Genomic DNA, 18,210 nt, shown 5'->3' with positions numbered 1-18,210 from the left:
CTCAAATATATATGTGTATATATACATAAACGGTGTATTCGGGAGTTCCCATGCCATGGTGCAGTGGTTAACGAATCCGACTAGGAACCATGAGGTTGTAGGTTCGATCCCTGGCCTTGCTTAGTGGGTTAAGGATCCCGCATAGCTGTGATCTGTGGTGTAGGTTGCAGATGAGGCTCGGATCCCGCGTTGCTGTGGCTCTGGCATAGGCCAGCGGCTACAGCTCCGAATCCACCCCTAGCCTGGGAACCTCCATATCCCACAGAAGCGGCCCAAGAAAATGGCAAAAAGACCAAAAACAAACAAACAAAAAAACCCGGTGTCTTCGACTTCTAATAGGCGTAATAGGTCTCGGAGTATTCTGAAAGACTATCTCCTGGTTTATAATTCTCAGGTTGGCTCAAATAAAATTTTCTATTTCTCGGAATTCCCGTCGTGGCGCAGTGGTTAACGAATCCAACTAGGAACCATGAGGTTGCGGGTTCGATCCCTGCCCTTGCTCAGTGGGTTAAAGATCCGGCATTGCCGTGAGCTGTGGTGTAGGTTGCAGACGCAGCTCGGATTCCGCGTTGCTGTGGCTCTGGCATAGGTTGGTGGCTACGGCTCCGATTCAACCCCTAGCCTGGGAACCTCCATATGCCGCGGGAGCGGCCCAAGAAATAGCAAAAAGACCAAAAAAAAAAAAAAAAGAAATTCTATTTCTCCTTTAGATCGACTATTGATTATTTTTTCCTTGACAGGAGGAACTTGAGAGAACAAACGCGACAGAGGCAACAGGTGGGAGAAGAGAGCTCCGGATCAATCCCGGCCTTCTCCTCCGCTCCCTCCCATTACTCCAGTTGGAGGCCGCCAGCAAAACAGACGGCAAGACCAACCCCAATCTTCCTTGTCCTTTTGGGCTGGGGCTGGAGAGAGCAAGCGAAAATGAGTCGTGCAAAGTAGGGCAAAGCAGGTGCGCATGCCTAGCAGGTCTCGGAAGAGGCGGGAGCTGGGGATAGATGCCAGTACGCAAGCGCAGCAGGTCCCCTTAAAATAGGCGCGCGCTACGCTAGGACTCAACACGCAGGCGCAGAGGCATCCCAGAGAAGGGCCAGCGCCAGAGGGCATTAGCGCGCAGGCGTCCCGCCAGGGGGGGCGGAGCCCGAGATATGGGCAGCGGATTTCCGGTTCCTGGAGCAACGAACGGTCGCGGCGGCGACAGCTACCGCTTCGGAGGAAGCGGCTGCGGAGAAGGAAGAAGGGAAGCTGGACGGGGCGGGAGTCAAAACCGGGGCCCTCGTCATGGGTCCGCGAACCTAGAGCGGCGGAAGGTACCGGCCGGGAGCCGAGCTGGTGAGACAGTGGTGGGGGTGGAAATGAAGATCGCTCAGGCGGGGAATGGGGAAGAATTGAGGCTCAGAACGCTGATGGAGAGCAGTGAAGGGCCCTCAGGCCGATGTGTAGGAGGAATGGCGGCGTCGGAATATTGAAAGGGAGTAATGGGGAGATTTAGGCGAAGGACGGGGAGGAATGGGGCTCAGTAGGCTGACAGGTGGAAGTGTCGGATCTTGGACGAGGACGTAGAGGAAAAGGGGAGGATCCGAACGCTGAGCGGGACATATCGGGGCCTCTCAGGTTAAGGAAAGAGAAATGGGGGTTTAGAAGCTGAAGGGGAGAAAAGAGGGATCTTCAGGCTAATAACGAGGGAAAATGGGGCTTTGGAATGCTGAAAGGGAGGGACGGGGTCCTCCTATAGAGGATGATGAGAGATAGGGGGTCAGAACACTGACAGTTAGGGATGGCATGATCCTGGACCAAGAGGAAGAGGGGTGGGGAGTTCAGAATGCTGAAGGGAGAAATCAGGGTTTCTCAGGCTGATGAGAGGAATAGAGGATGAGGACGCTGAAGGGAACTTTTTAGCTTTGGAAGATGGAAATAGGGAGGTTTGGGGGCTTGGGAAGGACTTGAGTCTCAGAACACTGACAAAGGGAAAATAAGGTGGGGAAGTCTTTCAGTTTGAGGAACAGAAGGAATGAAGGGTTATTCAGGTCAAAAATGTGGAGAATTTGGGGGACTCTCTGGCATAGGACACAGAAGAAATTGAGGCAATAACACCAAGGCAGCAGGATAAGAGGACAGCATAGAGGGAAGGAATGGGAAGGATAAAAGATTGCAAGAGAGAAATTAGTGACTCTTGGGTCAAGGAAGGGAATAAATGGGAAGTCAGGACACTGAGGTAGAGTACTGGGACTTTAGTCTGAGGAGGAGTCCTGTGGGGGCCTCTTGGACTGAGAATGGGAGGAATGAGGTCTCTCAGGCTGAGGATGGGGAGGGATGGGGATTAGGACCCTGAGAGTGAGGAATGCATTGAGGGTAGGGACCCTTGAGTTGAGGATGGGGCTACCAGATCAAAAAGGGGGATGAATGACCCAAGCTGCTGGGCCCAGGACAGGAAAGAATGGAGTGGCGATGGGGGGTTTTCTCTTCCTTATATTGTCCAGTTGCTTGTGACAGGTCTTAGGTTTTAAACAAGCATTAATTGATGCCACCACACATTTGTGTGTCCTGGGGCACAACATGTCCCTTCCTAGAGCCTCAGTTTCTCCCACTGCCCCCTCCATGTTGCAGGCCGCTGTTCCTTCCTGTGGCCCCCATGGCTGAGGACTGGCTGGACTGCCCGGCCCTGGGCCCTGGCTGGAAGCGCCGTGAGGTCTTTCGAAAGTCAGGTGCCACCTGCGGACGCTCAGACACCTATTACCAGAGGTACTGGGTGGGTTGTGGACAGAATCAGGGGTTAGAGCTGAACCCGATTAGGCAGGGTAAAATCAGGGGGTGTGGTTAAATTTATGGGCAGGGTTAAATTATGCATGTACAGTTGATCCTTATTATTTGCAGATTCCATATTTGCAAATTTGTTTACTCATTAAAATTTGTTTGTACCCCCAGAGTCATACTCACTGCTTTCATGGTCATTTGTGGATATGCACAGAGCAGCAAAAAATAAGTTGCGTGATGCATGTGTTCCCAGCCGAGGTTGAACTAGGCTTTCTTCTTTTCAGCCCTTGTATTGTAAACAAGTATTCTTTTTGAGGTCTACTTAGCGTCTTTTTTTTTTGCATTTTTTTGTGGTTTTTAATGGTTATTTTTGCTGTTTATAGTTGTCCCCAGGTGTAGTGTTGATGTGCTGCCTAGTGTTCTAAGTGCAAGAAATCTGATGTGGTATAGGAGAAAATACATGTTAAATAAGCTTTGTTCAAGAATGAGTTGCAGTGCTGTTGGCAGTGAGTTCAATATTAATGAGTCAAAAAGGCAGTATACCTAGAAAAAGAAGAGGAAGTTTGCCAGTTAGTACATGAGACTGCTCTAGAAAGTGCTAAATTAACATCTATAGTATGTGATGAAGCTAAGGAAAAGGGAGTTCTCTTGTGGATCAGCAGGTTAAGGATCCAGTGTTATCACTGTAGTGGCTTGGGTCACTGCTGTGGCACAGGTGTGATTTCTGGCCCAGGAACTTCCTCATGTCATGCGTGTGGCCAAAAAAAGGGGGGGGGGGGAGTGGGTAAATGTATTGATCCATGAGATGATGACCAAAGTGTAGTAGATAGTGTTGTGAGGCTGAAAGCAAAGGACATTAATGATCATGTTACCTAGGCTTAGGAAAATGTTAAGCCTGTCTCAGCTAGTTCAGGCTGGCTCACACATTTTACAAGTTGATACATCGTGAAAAGTGTTAAATTTGCAAGGGAGTCAGGTTCTGCAGATCAAAGTCTGGAAGAATTTTAAAAACACCTGTTAAGTGTTATATGGATAAAGGGTTATCTAGAAGGGTAGCTAGCTTTTCAATGCTGATGAGATTAGCTTGTTTTACAAGGACATTGACAAAGGAACCTATATAACACAGATGACTTCCAAAGCTCCTGGTTTTATGTCATTCAGAGGCCATGCAATTAATTATTTGTAAGAATAATATATTAAGCAGAGTGTCTTTAAACATAAATACACAGTATAAACAAGGTTATATACTGATCAATTGACAAAAATGTGACCAGAGGCTTGAAGGACCCTAACCTGTAGTTCCACTAGGTGTATTAGTTCTGTACTCACTAATTCAGTGTTCAAGATGATTTTATAGGACAGAATTACTGTGAATAATGAGAATTGACTATAAATACAGGTACATGCATGTTTATAAACAAGCTACATTTAAAGGTTTAAGATCTTTTAGAATATATTATTGGTAGAGTTATTACATTTTCTGAACTTCTTTGTATATAAGTTGCTGGGGAAACCTGGAGAAATAAAGTTGTAAATACAGTTACATTTATTTATAGTTAGTTATATGCTTATTCACATATTTATAATTTGTATAAAACTTTCCAAATTTGTAAATATAAGTGCAATGATCAAGAACTGAAAAGGATCAGAGATTTTACCTTATTAGGGCAAGATAACAAGTGAATAGGTTGCAGTTTTGTGGATGCTGGTAGGAGACATGAGACTCCATCAGAAATGAAAGACAGTTTATTACTCACAGCAATAGCAGTATCCAGTATGTCATCATTATTGTGCCAGTTCCTCAAATGCCAATTCCCACAGGGTAACGTGAAGATGTCTGATTAGCACCTGCCCATGCCCTGGGTTGTGTTGTTGGAAAGGAACCCAGAGCTTAAGGAATCTCATCTTCTATAATGTTAGGACGGTAAGGGTGCCTTCCATTTGCTTTGGAAGGACACCCTATATCTTATCTTCCAAGGCTGATACTGTACACACATCCTTGAAAGGATAGTTCATAACAAAGGATTGTCAGTACTGCTCTTCTAAGGGCATGCAGAAATGCTAGAGACCTGTGGAATATTGTCTCCTGACATCAGTTATTTATACTTTGTATTGTATGTAGTTGCCTTTATTTATTTACAAATGTATTTGTATGTACATTTACATGTATGCTTGTTTGTATACAGTTGACCCTTGAACAATGCTGGGATCTGGGGTGCCATTCCCCTGTGCAGTGGAAAATCCACGTATAATTTTTGACTCCTTAAAAACTTAATTAGTAGTAGCCTAATGTTGAGCTGCTAATGAATGAATTTTTATAATTTTTTTTATGGCATATAATGTTGTAATCCTGTTCATAATACAGTATTGGAAACATTGTTACATTTTTAACAATACCACTTACCTGTGATGATAGGCAGTTTCTCTAATTACCAGAGAGAGAAGCATACTGTATGGTAATGTAATTCTTTGAAAACAAAGTTATAAGACAGTAAGAAAACTAATACATTAATTTTGTATTAAATATTACTCACCTCATGCCTCTAAAAGGATAAGCTATCCACTTCAAGTCTTGCACAGATGAATACATGATGATGATGACACAAAAACATCTCATACAGTTCTTGCTGTAGAGTTGTTAGATTTTTCACATGAAGATACATGCAAACACGATAAATAAATATTAACTGTACAGCCTGATGATTATTTACTATTCATTAAGTGGAAGTGGATCATCATAAAGGTCTTCATCTTTGTTGTCTTCATGTTGAGTAGGCTGAGGAGGAGGAGGAAGGGAGGGATATGGTCTTGCTGAGGAGGGGTGGCAGAGGCAGGAGGAGGAGGAGGAGGTGAGGAGGAGAGGCAAGCGCATTTGGTATAACCTTACAGAAATACATCATAATTTCTATTTGACTTTTTTTGCTTTTTGATTTCTCCAAAAGATACTGTACCAATCTTTCTTCTACCATTTGCTTTAGTTTCAGTGTATATCATAGAAGGGTCCATGTTGTAAAAGAAATCAAATCCTTCCGCTAGATTGTCTCATGTCAGTTTTTTCTGGCACTATTTTTCCTTCATCTTCTTCCTCATCATCTGGTACTGGTTCAGCAGCATTTATCTCCATCAAATCATCTAGTGTTAGTTCCTCTGGTGTGGTGTCTCTTAGCTCTTGAATCCAAGATCCATTTCTTGAAACCCTTCATCCCCTCCCTTCTTTTTGCTGAATCTGTAATCTCTTTCATGATTTCCTTGATTGACTTGGTCATAAATCCCATGAAGTCATGCACAACATCTGGACATAGTTTTCTCCAGCAGGAATTTACTGTTTTGGGCTTGATGACATTCATGATGTTCCCTTTATCAGAGTTCTTTTCCATAGTGTTGACAATTCTTTTCATTGAGTGCCATGTGTAAAGAGCCTTAAAGTTCCTTGTGACCACCCAATCTAGAGGCTGAATGTTTGAGGGCATATAGACTATTTCATTGCCTTTGGTATTGAACTCATGGTACTCTGGATGTCCAGGGACATTGTCCAAAAGAACTTTAAAAGCTGACTTTTAAAGTTCTTCTTGACTTCAGGGATATAGCATTGATGGAACCAATCCAGAAAAAGGGTTCTTACTGTCCAGGCCTTCTTGTACAATGAAAGACTGGCAGCTGGTGTTTATCTATTCCCTCTAAGGCTCAAGGGTTATCAGTTTTATAGATAAGGACAGTCCTGATCATGAACTTGACTGCATTTGCACAAAACAGTAGAGTTAGCCTATCTCTTCCTGCTTCAAATCCTGTTGCTCACTTCTCTTCCTTACAAATATCCAGGTATCCTTTGCAGTATTTCCCCCCCCCCCCCCAATGTGGCACTTTTGTTTGCATTAAAAACCTATTCGGGCAAATATCCTTTCTCCTCAATGATTTTCTTAATGGCATCTGGGAACTTGTCTGCTGCCTCTTGGTTAACAGAGGTACTTTTTCTTTATCTTGATATTTTCTAAGCCAAACCTCTTTGTAAAATTATCAAACCATCCTTTGCTGGTATTAAATTCTTCAGCTTTAGAGCCTTCACCTTCCTGTGGCTTTAAGTTGTCATATAACGACTTTGTCTGGAATCCTGTTGAAATTGTATAGGTATGGCTTTCTTATAGCAATCCTGCACCCACATTAAAGTTGCATTTTCAGTACAAGATTAAAAGGTATATTGCAAAAAGTGCGTTTTCACGCCTGCTGGCGTAGCTGCAGTGACAGCTTCATGAATTTCCTTTTTTTTTTTTACAATAGTCCTTACGCTGGATTCATTAATCTTGAATTGGCGGGCAACCACAGCTGCAGACCTCAATCTACGGTACATATCAAGCAATTCAACTTTTTCTTGTAATGTCATGACTTTTCTTTCCTTCTTGGGAGCATTTCTAGCATCCATAGCCACACTTTGTGTGGTTCCCATGGTATTATTCAAGGCTTACAGTATTGCAATAAAGATGATGAAAATGACGCAAGGACTGCAAGGGGTCACTTTCTACTGTGATGCGCAATTTACTGGAGAAACAAACTGCTTACTTGGAGATGATTTGCCTTCTGTGGCATTTTAAGCAGATTCTCGCAACACTTGAACTCACTTCAATAGCAACAGGAGGTAGCTATGGGATGATTACAGTGGTACGACATGTACTACAGTTAATTTTATGCAGTTATGATGTAATACTGCATTTTTATGTTTGTTTACATTTCTCTTGACTGAATGGTGCCATGTAGTCTTTAAGTATTTGTGTCCATACGTTTTGAAAAATTTTAACTTTTTATGATAGATTTAGGTATATTTTATGGTAGTAAATGATAAAATAGACTTTTATGCATTTATGACATACCTAACTTTATCTTAATTTTTTCAATATTTCTAGGCTACATGGTTCATCACAAATCTCCAAAAAGAATTTTCCAATATATTTATTGAAAAAAATCCATGTATAAGTGGACCCGTGTAATTCAAACCTGTGTTGTTCAAGGGCCAGCTGTTTAAAACATTTGTTTGTTTCTTACATAAGCTTTCTTTGTTTACGTATTTAGTATGTAATGCTAACACAGTTACATATTATTTAATATATTTGTGTTCCTGTTTGTGTTTATTTTCACTTACATGGAATACCACTAGTAGCACATGTTATAAATAGGTGCATATCTGCTCCTATATGTTTATGTTATTCATTAATGTTTGTACACATGCTGATATTTATACACCTTTTTTATTCCTACTGTTTAGGGTTATTTGGGGTAGGGCCTGGATGGGGCTCATAGGCTCATCTCAGTCTGCCTCCTGTATTCCACCAGCTCTGCAGACCTATTCACCAGCCCAGTGGGAGGGTTGAGTGGGTGGAGTGGCAGTGGCTCCACCTGGGTACCAACCCATCCTCGCTACCCTCAGCCCCACAGGAGACAGGATCCGAAGCAAAGTTGAGCTCACCCGATACCTGGGCCCTGCGTGCGACCTCTCTCTCTTTGACTTCAAACAAGGCATCTTGTGCTATCCAGCCCCCAAGGTACAAGACACTGTGCGGTACCCAGGCTGGGGTGGCTGAGCCACCTAATACCCACCCACTGACATGTGTTCTTCCTGCCCTTGCTCTTATCTCCAGGCCCATTCCTTGGCTGTCCCCAGCAGGAAGCGGAAGAAGCCTTCAAAGCCAGCCAAGGCTCGGAAACGTCAGGTTGGCCCCCAAAAGAGTGAGGTCAGGAAGGAGACCCCAAGGGATGAGACCAAGGCTGACGCTAACCCAGCCCCAGCTTCACTTCCTGCACCTGGGTGAGTGTTGGTCTAGTGAGCCAAATCCATGAGGGTTGTGTTTGGGGGTACATTCAGGGCCCCACACCCATGTCTTCCATCCTAGGTGCTGTGAGAACTGTGGAATCAGCTTCTCAGGGGATGGTACCCGAAGGCAGAGGCTCAAGACTTTGTGCAAGGACTGCCGAGGTGAGTGGCCCCTGGGGCACTGGGAGGTAGAGCTGGAGCAGGCCTGGAGCTCTAAGGTTAGGAAACGGGTGTCTGGCTAGAGGTTGAATGGTAGATGTTAGGGCAGAGGCAGTGGTGAGGTCAGATATCTGATGCTCCCTTTACATTTCTCTTCTACTCTCTCCCTCCCTGAAGCACAGAGAATTGCTTTCAACCGGGAGCAGAGGATGTTTAAGGTAAGCACGACCTGCCTCCTCCTCACAGGTGTGCGGTGGGAGCAGGATGTGATGGGGGCTGGTGAGGGTCTGAAGGAGCAGTGATGAATCCACAGGGTGTCAGGGTCATTTTGTGGGTAGCAAGCTGAAGTAAGCTGACTAAAGGGAGTGAATGGGCTGTCAGTGGATACAGGGAAACAGTAGACATTGTTACAGCCTCAGTGATGGTGGCTAATCAGTAATTTTCAGACAGTGAGGAGGCAAATGATTAGCAGACATGGTGATGGGGGCTAATATGGAGTCAGCAGACACGTGAGAGGCAGTGCTCCCAGAGCCAGTCTGCGTGGACCTGTGACCTTGCCCCACCCATTCCCGGCAGCGTGTGGGCTGTGGGGAGTGCACAGCCTGCCAGGTAACAGAAGACTGTGGGGCCTGCTCCACCTGCCTTCTGCAGTTGCCCCATGACGTGGCATCGGGGCTGTTCTGCAAGTGTGAGCAAAGACGGTGCCTCCGGATTGTGGAAAGGGTGAGTTGGGCAGGTGGGGTGGGCCCAAGGCTCACCTGAGCTCCTGGTCCTCATAGTCCTGGCCCCATGCATCATATCTCTGGCTCCCCCTACAGAGCCGAGGATGTGGAGTATGCCGGGGCTGTCAGACCCGAGAGGACTGTGGGCGTTGTCGAGTCTGCCTTCGCCCTCCCCGCCCTGGTCTCAGGCGCCAGTGGAAGTGCGTCCAGCGGCGTTGCTTACGGGTGAGTCAGGCTGGAGGGGCCAGTGTTGGTGGGCTGGGGCAGAGCTCATTCTGCTGTTAAAGCTGCTGCCGCTGCTACTTTCTTCCAACTTGGACTTGCCAACCTCATGTCTTCTTTTTTCTCCCACCTGTGCTCACCTCTCTGGCCCCACCTACCTGCCCCTGTCTGCCAGCACCTTGCCCATCGCCTCCGTCGCCACCATCAGCGATGTCAACGACGCCCTTCCCTAGCTGTGGCTCCCCCTGCTGTGAGTGCCCCCCCCACCACACACACTCTGCCTGCCTGTCCCACACGCATGCTTTTTCTGCACATCTTGGGGAAGAAAGGTAGTCCTGTGTCTGCCTGGTGCTGCCAAGCCTAAACTATCCTTTCTGTTTTCTCTTAGGGTAAACATGGCCGCCGCAGGGGAGGCTGTGACTCCAAGGTAGCTCCACGGCGGCGGTCCCGAGCACAGCCACTGCCTCCGCTTCTCCCGTCACAGCCTCCAGAGTCTCCAGAGCTGGTGAGGCCCTAGTAGGCATGGGGAAGGCACAACTGTAACCCGACCCAGTACCTGCCCTGACCCCACCCCATTTGCTTCTGCAGCACCCCAGAACCCTGGCCCCCTCGCCACGTGCCGAATTCATCTATTACTGTGTAGACGAGGACGAGCTAGTGAGTGGCTTCACCCTACCTGGACAAGCCTAGACTCCAGGGCATTTGGTTAACGCCAAAGACACAGATGTTGCAATGGGCCTAATAAGGGAATAGTAAGGCACAGTGATGGATACCAGTATGGGAGGAGCAGACAATGGGGGAGGAACTAATATGGGATCAGTAGGTGTAGTGATAGTACCTAATGTCAGGTGAACCAACACTCTGGCAGGGCTAATAAAGGAAAAGCTGATACAGTGACTCAAGTTCATGTAGAATGAGCACACATTGCAGGCACAATGATGTGAGCTAACAGAATGTCAGCAAAATCCTGCCGGAAGCAGGCATCAGAGATATTGTCTTGGTGACTAGTAGGGGACTAGCAGGTAGAATGAATGATGGATACTGTACTGGAGCAGCCACAGTCCTCATGGTACTGAGGGCCATCTGGTGCAGTGATGGTGCCCACTATTGGACTAGTGGGGAGTCAGGCTAAGACTAATGTGCCACCAGTTCCCTCCAGTGGGGCTAGTGGAGGAGTGACAAGAACATTGTAATTGTCCTAGTGGCAGCACCCACCATCTCCCTGTTCCCCAGCAGCCTTATACGAACCGCCGGCAGAATCGCAAGTGTGGGGCCTGTACAGCCTGCCTGCGGCGGATGGACTGTGGCCACTGTGACTTCTGCTGTGACAAGCCCAAATTTGGGGGCAGCAACCAGAAGCGCCAGAAATGTCGTTGGCGCCAATGCCTGCAGTTTGCTATGGTGGGTGCAGCAGGAAGGGTCATGTGGGTGGGATGAATACAGCCAGGTCTTCCAGTGCCTGGGAGGGGTGGGCAGGACTGGTAGGGGGATGGGAACAGGCCAGATGGGGCCTGCAGCTTTAAAGCAGTGAGTGGGGCAATGGGTTTGGCTAAGATTTGCAGACATTAGGCTGGGGTAAATGAAGAATCTGGGGGACAATGGACTTATTAACAGGCTCGATGATGAGGGCCTCACATATAAGCAGATTCTGTGCTGGGACTAATGGGATTTGCCGGCATATTGATTGGGGCAGGGTAGTGTGATTGGTCATTGTACCAGATGGCCATAACACCTCATCTCTCTTCACAGAAGCGGCTGCTGCCAAGTGTCTGGGCAGGGTCTGAGGATGGGTCAGAGCCGCCCCCACCTTACCCTCGTCGAAAAAGGCCTGGCTCTGCTCGAAGGCCTCGTCTGGGTCAGACCTTGAAGCCTCCCTTGGCCACACCTACAGCCCGACGAGACCATACCCAGACTTCAATGAAGCAGGAAACGGGCGGTGGCTTTGTGCTGCCCCCACCTGGCACTGACCTTGTGTTCTTACGGGAGGGTGCAAGCAGTCCTGTGCAGGTGCCTGGCCCAGCTCCAGCTTCCACAGAAGCTTTGTTGCAGGTGAGGATCCCATGGTATCCTGCCTTTCTCAACCCCACCCAGCCTCGTGCCAGGAAGCTGGGACCAAGTCTGCTGCAATCCTCCTTCACACAGGAGGCCCAGTGCCCTGGCCTGAGTTGGGTTGTGGCCTTACCCCAGGTGAAGCAAGAGAAGGCGGATGCCCAGGAAGACTGGACACCGGGCACAGCCATCCTGACTTCTCCTGTATTGCTGCCGGGCTGCCCCAGCAAGGTGGGGGCCAGTGATGGGTGGTCTGTGAGCAGAATGATGGGGAGCCATGATGGTGGTTCTTTGAGCAAAGTAACAGGCATGCTGATTACAGCCTCTCACAGAATTATCCCGCCTGTCTGATAGATGCCGCACCCTCCTCAGGCAACTAGTTTTGCCTGCTTTGCTGCCCAGCTTACAGAAAATGGAAGTCTAAGAGGAGTGGGAAAGGTTTGTAGGCAGAGAGATGGTTTTTCAGCGCTCAGGTGTGACAAAAGTGGGATTGTCAGCACAGTGACAGGTTGGCTGATAGGAACACTTTCTTCAGGCCAGCTCTGTTCTTCTGACAGCTGTCCATTTCCCACCTCTCCCAGACAGTAGATCCAGGCCTTCCAGCTGTGAAGCAAGAGCCACCTGACCCTGAGGAGGACAAGGAGGAGAACAAGGATGACTCTGCCTCTGACTTGGCCCCAGAGGAGGAGGCAGGAGGGGCTGGCACGCCCGTGGTCAGTGCTGGGGGACACCTCACCCTGCCCTGACTCTGCTTTAGCCCAGCGGCTGTGTTGACCCTGATGTTAATTCTTCCCTAGATCACGGAGATTTTCAGCCTGGGTGGAACCCGCCTCCGGGACACAGCAGTCTGGTTGCCAAGGTGTGCCCCGCACAGTGAGGGGTGGGGTGGGGCGGGTGCTGGTCAGGTGCGGGCCCTGAGTTTTGAAAGTAATAGCCAGCGTTTTGGCATGGTGTAGTGTGAGTTAAAGGCCCCACACCACTGCTTTGATCACATTTAGTGAAGGGGTATGTACAGGACGCTAGAAATTTCTCCTGAGGTCTAGATCAGGGCTCTCTTTGAGAAGGGTTATGGGAAGTGACTGAGGGGAGAGGACTTGGTACCCTGTGAGGAGATTTTAAAGAGAAAGGAAGATAAGGAAAGCCTATCCCCTATCTCTAAGAAAATCCACAGGGATTAAACTTAATATATAATTTCTTACAAAGAATCATTATTTGGGGTCTTGAAGGCCTGTGGAGCCTCCAACAGATGAATGAGTGGGCTGAGCAGTGGTGGGTAGGTAGGAGATCTGGGTTCTAAGATGGCTTTGTGACCTGGGTCCACACAACTCTATGATCTGGGACTAGTCCTGCCTCTCCTAGAGTATTCTCTGTGGAGGGGGTTTGGCTGTGTTTCTTGACCCTTTCTGGAACTGTTCCAATTGCTGCACAGAACTATCCCTACAGGCATGGCAGTAGAAGGAAGGATAGGTGCCTTTAAGGACTGGGACAGTGGGAGGAGAACAAGGGAATACTGCCTCCTGCAGAACACAGACAGCCTTGCACAGAGCCTCAGACCCAGGCACATAAACTGTTGGCCTAAGCACCTGGACTCCATTTTTCTTGCAAACTAGTATCTGCAGGCCGGGCTCCTCCACCTGCACTTGGGCAAGTACTGAGGTACTGATTGAGGCCCTGCTGTGTACACTGCAGTGTGGCGGGTACAGTGGTGAATCAGTGACTCTGGAAGGCTTATCCTTCAGGAGACACAGGATTCCTGCCTTCAGGAAGCTTATAATCCAACAGGGAAACAGTTTCTCCTCTGCATGAAATCATTACATGTCAATGGAGAAGGTAACGATTTGCTTGTGGGCTATGTTGTTGGTAATGGAAGATTTTCAGAGAGAGAGAAAAGGGATAATTAAGGGGAATTGGATGGCAGATACAGAAGAGTAAGAAATGGTTTTGTAATGCTCCATTGTGCATATAGGGAACTTCATTCAACATACAGACCTGCTCCCTCTTCTCTAGGTCCAAGGACCTTAAAAAACCTGGAGCTAGAAAGCAGTAGACTGGAGGCTTCTGCAGACTGTAGGACTCAAGGTGATATTTACAGACCGACTCTATGAGAGACAACACTGATCTGCTCAGAGGCCGGACCATAGATGGATTGCCAGGGCTTGTGTGGGAATCAATAGGAACTGGGAAAACCTACCACCAAATACGAGGAGCAGGCCTGCTCAGTACTTTGAGCTTATAGAGGAAGTAAGCAGAAAAGGAAAAAAAGAGTAGAAAGTTGTTCTGTCTGCTCCAATCGGTGCAAATCCCAGGAGTCTGAGTGCTAAGAAGTGTGGATATTAAGGAGGGGGGGAGTTGGGGTCGGGGAGGGGATGTAATTTAAAGCCACCTTCAGCCTAAACAAGCCATCATCATAAATAATTTTAAGTGGCTTTGGATGAGACCTGGCAGTGTCTCTAAACATTTCCTCAGGGAGACAGCAGTTGAGAATGTAATGTAAATAAGTGAGGAAAGGAACTGCTCTTTGGTGAGTTCCTCTTATGGACCTAATTTATTTAATACTCATTATAGTCTTTGTAGGAAGGCATTGATTTGGCCCCTTTTTGCAGACAGTAAAACTGAGACTCAAAGAAATTAAATAACTTGTCCAGTGTCAAACAGCTAGTATTGATAGAGCCTAGAATCAAACCTAGGATTGTAAAAGCCTTGTTCTAAGTTAAGCCACTAAACTGTAAACTATAACCTATATCCAATAGTGTGTAATAATGTTATAGTAACAGAAGTTTCCAGTGACCTTGAAAACAAGATGGATTTCTCTAAGCATTAAAACAAATCCCTTACATTGCTGCCCCGGGGATGGTTTTAGGGAGCGCCAAGGCAGCGTGGATGTGGATGGTGTCACCTTAGCAGAGCATCTGTGCCTCCTGAGACTGGGTTCTTCCCAGGTCTTGGGTGCTGCATAGCATTTCTCAAACACTAAAGGGCATCCTTTCCCACAGGCTGCTGCTTGTTATAGTCACTTCCTATCCTCAGCCAAAGCAATCTTCAGAAGTAAAGCTCCTGACCTGGCTCATCTTTCCTCACAAATTACGTCCCCTGTTCCTTGGTGACCTTTGTGCTTGGTTTCTGCTCTCAGCCCCTATCTGCTAGGAATCTGAGATCCTGCTTCAAGTCCTGCCTAAGGGCTAGTCTTGGAGCTCAGCCCTGCCTCACTTTTTATTCTTCATAAAGTGCCAAAAAGATTAGACCTGTGATTCATTACTTAGTTAGCTTTACAGGGCTGGAGCTGAGTGCATGCCTCCATAAATTTGGTAGCCTGTCTGCCTCCCTTGCCTTACTCTAGTCCCAGCCCTGTAGCTTTAGATAATTCAGATGTAGATGAAACATTTCTTCTAATTCATACAGTCCTCTGCTGCCCTCCTCTGCTCCTTCTTTTGCCTCACCCTACCTACTTCAGCCAGAGTCAAGACTGGATAATTGTTTTGCTGCCCCCAGGGTCCAGCCACCCAACCCCTAGTATCCTGGTAATTTTGACAGTAGTGTCCTAAGTGAAAGTTATTTGAGTAGCATTCTGACTCGAGAGATAAAAGAGTGTGGTTACTGTGTGAATCAGGATACAATCAGAAAAGCATCACCACTAATATAAAGATTATACATATGTGTGTGTATTTGTATATATAAAGATGTATTATTTTAAGGGATTTATTATAGGGATTGACCTTATGCAGTAGTGGGAGCATTGAACAGTCTCTTAAGGCTGTCGTCTTTGCATCTAATGCTGGAGCTTGAAGTCTGCAGGACAGGCAATCGAGAAGGGAAGAAGGATGTAAAGTGTGGGAGACCAAGGACACACTGGCGCCCATGAGCACGAGCTGGAACCCACGAGGATGGCCTGGAACCCATGTCAGCCTCTCCCCACCTCCAACTTCGATGATATGGGTGTCCTGCAGAAGAAGCTGGTGCCCTTCATCACAGAGTTAAATATGCATCTGGCCTAGGAATTAGAGAAGCTGAAGGAAGATCCTGGGGAAGGTGGAGTAGCTACAGGCCTGGCTGCAGGTCTGCCTGCTGCCCCATACCAACGAGGTGAGCCAGCAGATAAATGACAACATGTGTGAACTGCAACAGTGCCTGGTGCCCCTGCACCAACCTTCCAAGTAAAAACAATGTGCTGCTGCTTCACTTCTGCCCTCCAGTTATGATGCTAAATGTTTCTTGTGGCCCGTCCTAACCGGAAGCATACGGGGAAGGGAGTACTGGGAAACGTAGCCTAGTCAAGGTGACACATTACAAAGCTACCCTGCCGTGAATCAGCTCCCAAGGGTCTCACTACTCACCTGAGGATTACTTGATAACGCTACGTTGCTGAAAATGCAAAGCTGAAGACCATGGATTTCATGGTGATCCCAGCAAGATCAGAAATTCTGTCAAGCCCAACCAGAAAAAATCTTGCTGGTCTCGGTATTTTTGTGTCAGTCAAGTCTTGAGAACCTGGCCCATGTAGGGACTGTACTTAATACTGGGGTTCAGGAATGAACAAGATATAGTCCATGCATTTTTATTAAATACATCCGTATGTATTTACAAATGGTGAATGGATTTCCAGCTTTATCATGGAACTTAATGGTGAAAATACAGAATTCGGGAAGCTGTTGGGAGGCCCTCCCTTGTGTGAACCTTGTTGGGGCCCAATAGGCATTGGGAATAATATAAATAGTTTTTATCTTTATGCTGTTCTATTTTAAAATTATTTTTAAATGATTTTATTGTCCCATGTACTGATTTATACACTTAGTGTTTCTTTTGGGAATGTCTTGATGGTGCTTAAGTGTTGATTGACTGCCTCTGAGAAAGTGGTATAGTGGTTCACAAGCAGGATCAAGGTCAGGTTCTATCCAAGGACCTTAGATGAATCACTTCTCTTAGGCCTGCAGGAGGACTTGGTCCCACCAGGCTTGGCGCCTGGCCTGGCTCCTCCACTCTCTGAATGTGCCCGCCAGGGGCCACTGGGATTTCAGTCTTACCACCAGGGCTTGAAAGACGCTGTCCGTCATCCCTGGCTTGGGCAGCCCTGGGGCGTGACCTCCACCTGGCAAGACTTTCTGTCCCTGAGCTGGCTTGGAGGGGGAAGCCAACTCTCCTCTTCGCAAAAGCTCAGCAGGCAAAACCAAACTGGAACTAAATTATGGGGTGCGCCAGGGTGAGGGCACGGCACGTGCTCAGGACTGATGCTGGGATGTTCCAGGGCAGCCAGGTGTCGCCAAGGGTCTTCTTCTGATGCTGAAAATTCAATGGGATCCTCTGAGCTGTAGGACCTTGGAGGTTCCCGATGAGTGCCTGAATTTCAGTGGCTTTTACCAAACCCTTGCCCCCTGTTGAGGGCATTTTCATTGCCTCCCATTTACCCCAAGGCTGTGGTGTCAAGGGTGGTTCCATCCAGACCAGCCAGCTGGCCAGGTACTCCTGGGACACGAAGATCAAGGAACCGGCCCTCAGGCCCCCCACCAGGAAACAGACGACCATCTAATTTCTTTCTTTTTTGTTTGTTTCAGGCTACGTAAACTCTTAGCAGTAAATGAAAATGAGTATTTTACTGAACTGCAATTGAAAGAAGAAGCATTATAGGAGATTAAAGACAAAATGAGAATTTTTAAAAGATTGTAAAAGAGAAGAGAGACACTATTTTGTGGCTGAAAGGCTGAACCAGCAATTCAGGAAATGGAGTCCAAACCTAGAAACGTACCGCATACAAAATCTGAAGTAGGCGGATTACAAATGATTAAGGAATGCCAGTTTATAGTAAATTGCGGTGTTAAAATGGGATGCACAGTATTAGTTGTACTTTGGTTATTACATGTTAGTGACCGACTAGGTGCTGATTTTTTTTCTGTGCTGTAATAATAGTTTTATGTTCGCCATCACTTTAGAATGAGAGGACCAAAGTGTCATTCTTATTTGGCTTTTAGGTAATTAACTGCCACCTTGCTCTTGACCAGAATTACAGCTGTGGTCTCCGTCTGTGCTGAGGGCCCCTTCTGGGTTTCCTGACCTGTGTTTGTTTTCCTGCCTGGGATCCGGAATCTCAGAGCCTGATTACTTTCCATTCTGATCCACATACTAGCCCTGGCCCTGGTTTTTTCTGCTCCTGGCCAGGTTGTATCACTGCACTGCCAGCCCCTCTGATCTGCCCCTCCCATTCCTAGGGTACTGTCAAGTCTAAACCCTGGTTTCCTGATGTTATTAACACATTTTTTTGTTACCGGTTGGGTTGGCCGACAAAGCAGTTGGGCACGCTCAGCTTTAATCATTTTAACTGTAAAATCAGGATAAAACCTGCTGTCCCATCAACCTTATATTTGTGAGGCTCAAAGTTTTTATGTGTGAAAATACCTTGCAAATTCCTGTAAAGAACTAGGCCAATAAGGATGTCCTGGGATTTATGTCCTTCAAATTTAACCCGCCCACAAAATGCCCATTAACCTTTCTCATGCTTTTAGACTGATTACGGAA

The 18,210-nt window shown here is 47.0% G+C and overlaps 1 protein-coding gene across 50 annotated transcripts; it reads left to right on the top strand.

Moving 5' to 3' along the window:
* Positions 1-1,040: 1,040 nt before the first annotated feature.
* On the top strand, positions 1,041-17,532 carry MBD1 (methyl-CpG binding domain protein 1). 50 transcript variants are annotated; one of them, XM_047764684.1, is made up of 19 exons: positions 1,155-1,332; positions 2,608-2,742; positions 7,030-7,093; positions 8,171-8,285; positions 8,382-8,548; positions 8,634-8,716; positions 8,891-8,931; positions 9,290-9,436; positions 9,532-9,660; positions 9,833-9,907; positions 10,046-10,162; positions 10,246-10,314; positions 10,891-11,058; positions 11,407-11,706; positions 11,800-11,937; positions 12,288-12,419; positions 12,504-12,565; positions 13,714-13,785; positions 15,492-15,612. In XM_047764684.1, the coding sequence occupies exons 7-18, from the start codon at positions 8,923-8,925 to the stop codon at positions 13,751-13,753; spliced, it is 1,386 nt and encodes a 461-aa protein (XP_047620640.1). In that variant the 5' UTR covers positions 1,155-1,332; positions 2,608-2,742; positions 7,030-7,093; positions 8,171-8,285; positions 8,382-8,548; positions 8,634-8,716; positions 8,891-8,922; the 3' UTR covers positions 13,754-13,785; positions 15,492-15,612. The 50 variants fall into 50 exon arrangements, with proteins under 50 accessions (XP_047620864.1, XP_047620749.1, XP_047620768.1 ...); XM_047764623.1 differs by lacking the exons at positions 13,714-13,785; positions 15,492-15,612 and adding an exon at positions 17,253-17,532; XM_047764580.1 differs by lacking the exon at positions 13,714-13,785 and having other exon boundaries at positions 10,894-11,058; positions 15,492-16,461.
* The last annotated feature ends 678 nt before the right edge of the window (positions 17,533-18,210 follow it).

Source organism: Phacochoerus africanus, chromosome 2, assembly GCF_016906955.1.
Source record: "Phacochoerus africanus isolate WHEZ1 chromosome 2, ROS_Pafr_v1, whole genome shotgun sequence".
In the NCBI taxonomy this organism is placed as follows: Eukaryota; Metazoa; Chordata; class Mammalia; order Artiodactyla; family Suidae; genus Phacochoerus; species Phacochoerus africanus.
The sequence above is the reverse complement of the archived record's forward strand: the minus strand, read 5'-3'. Positions and strand labels throughout refer to the sequence as shown.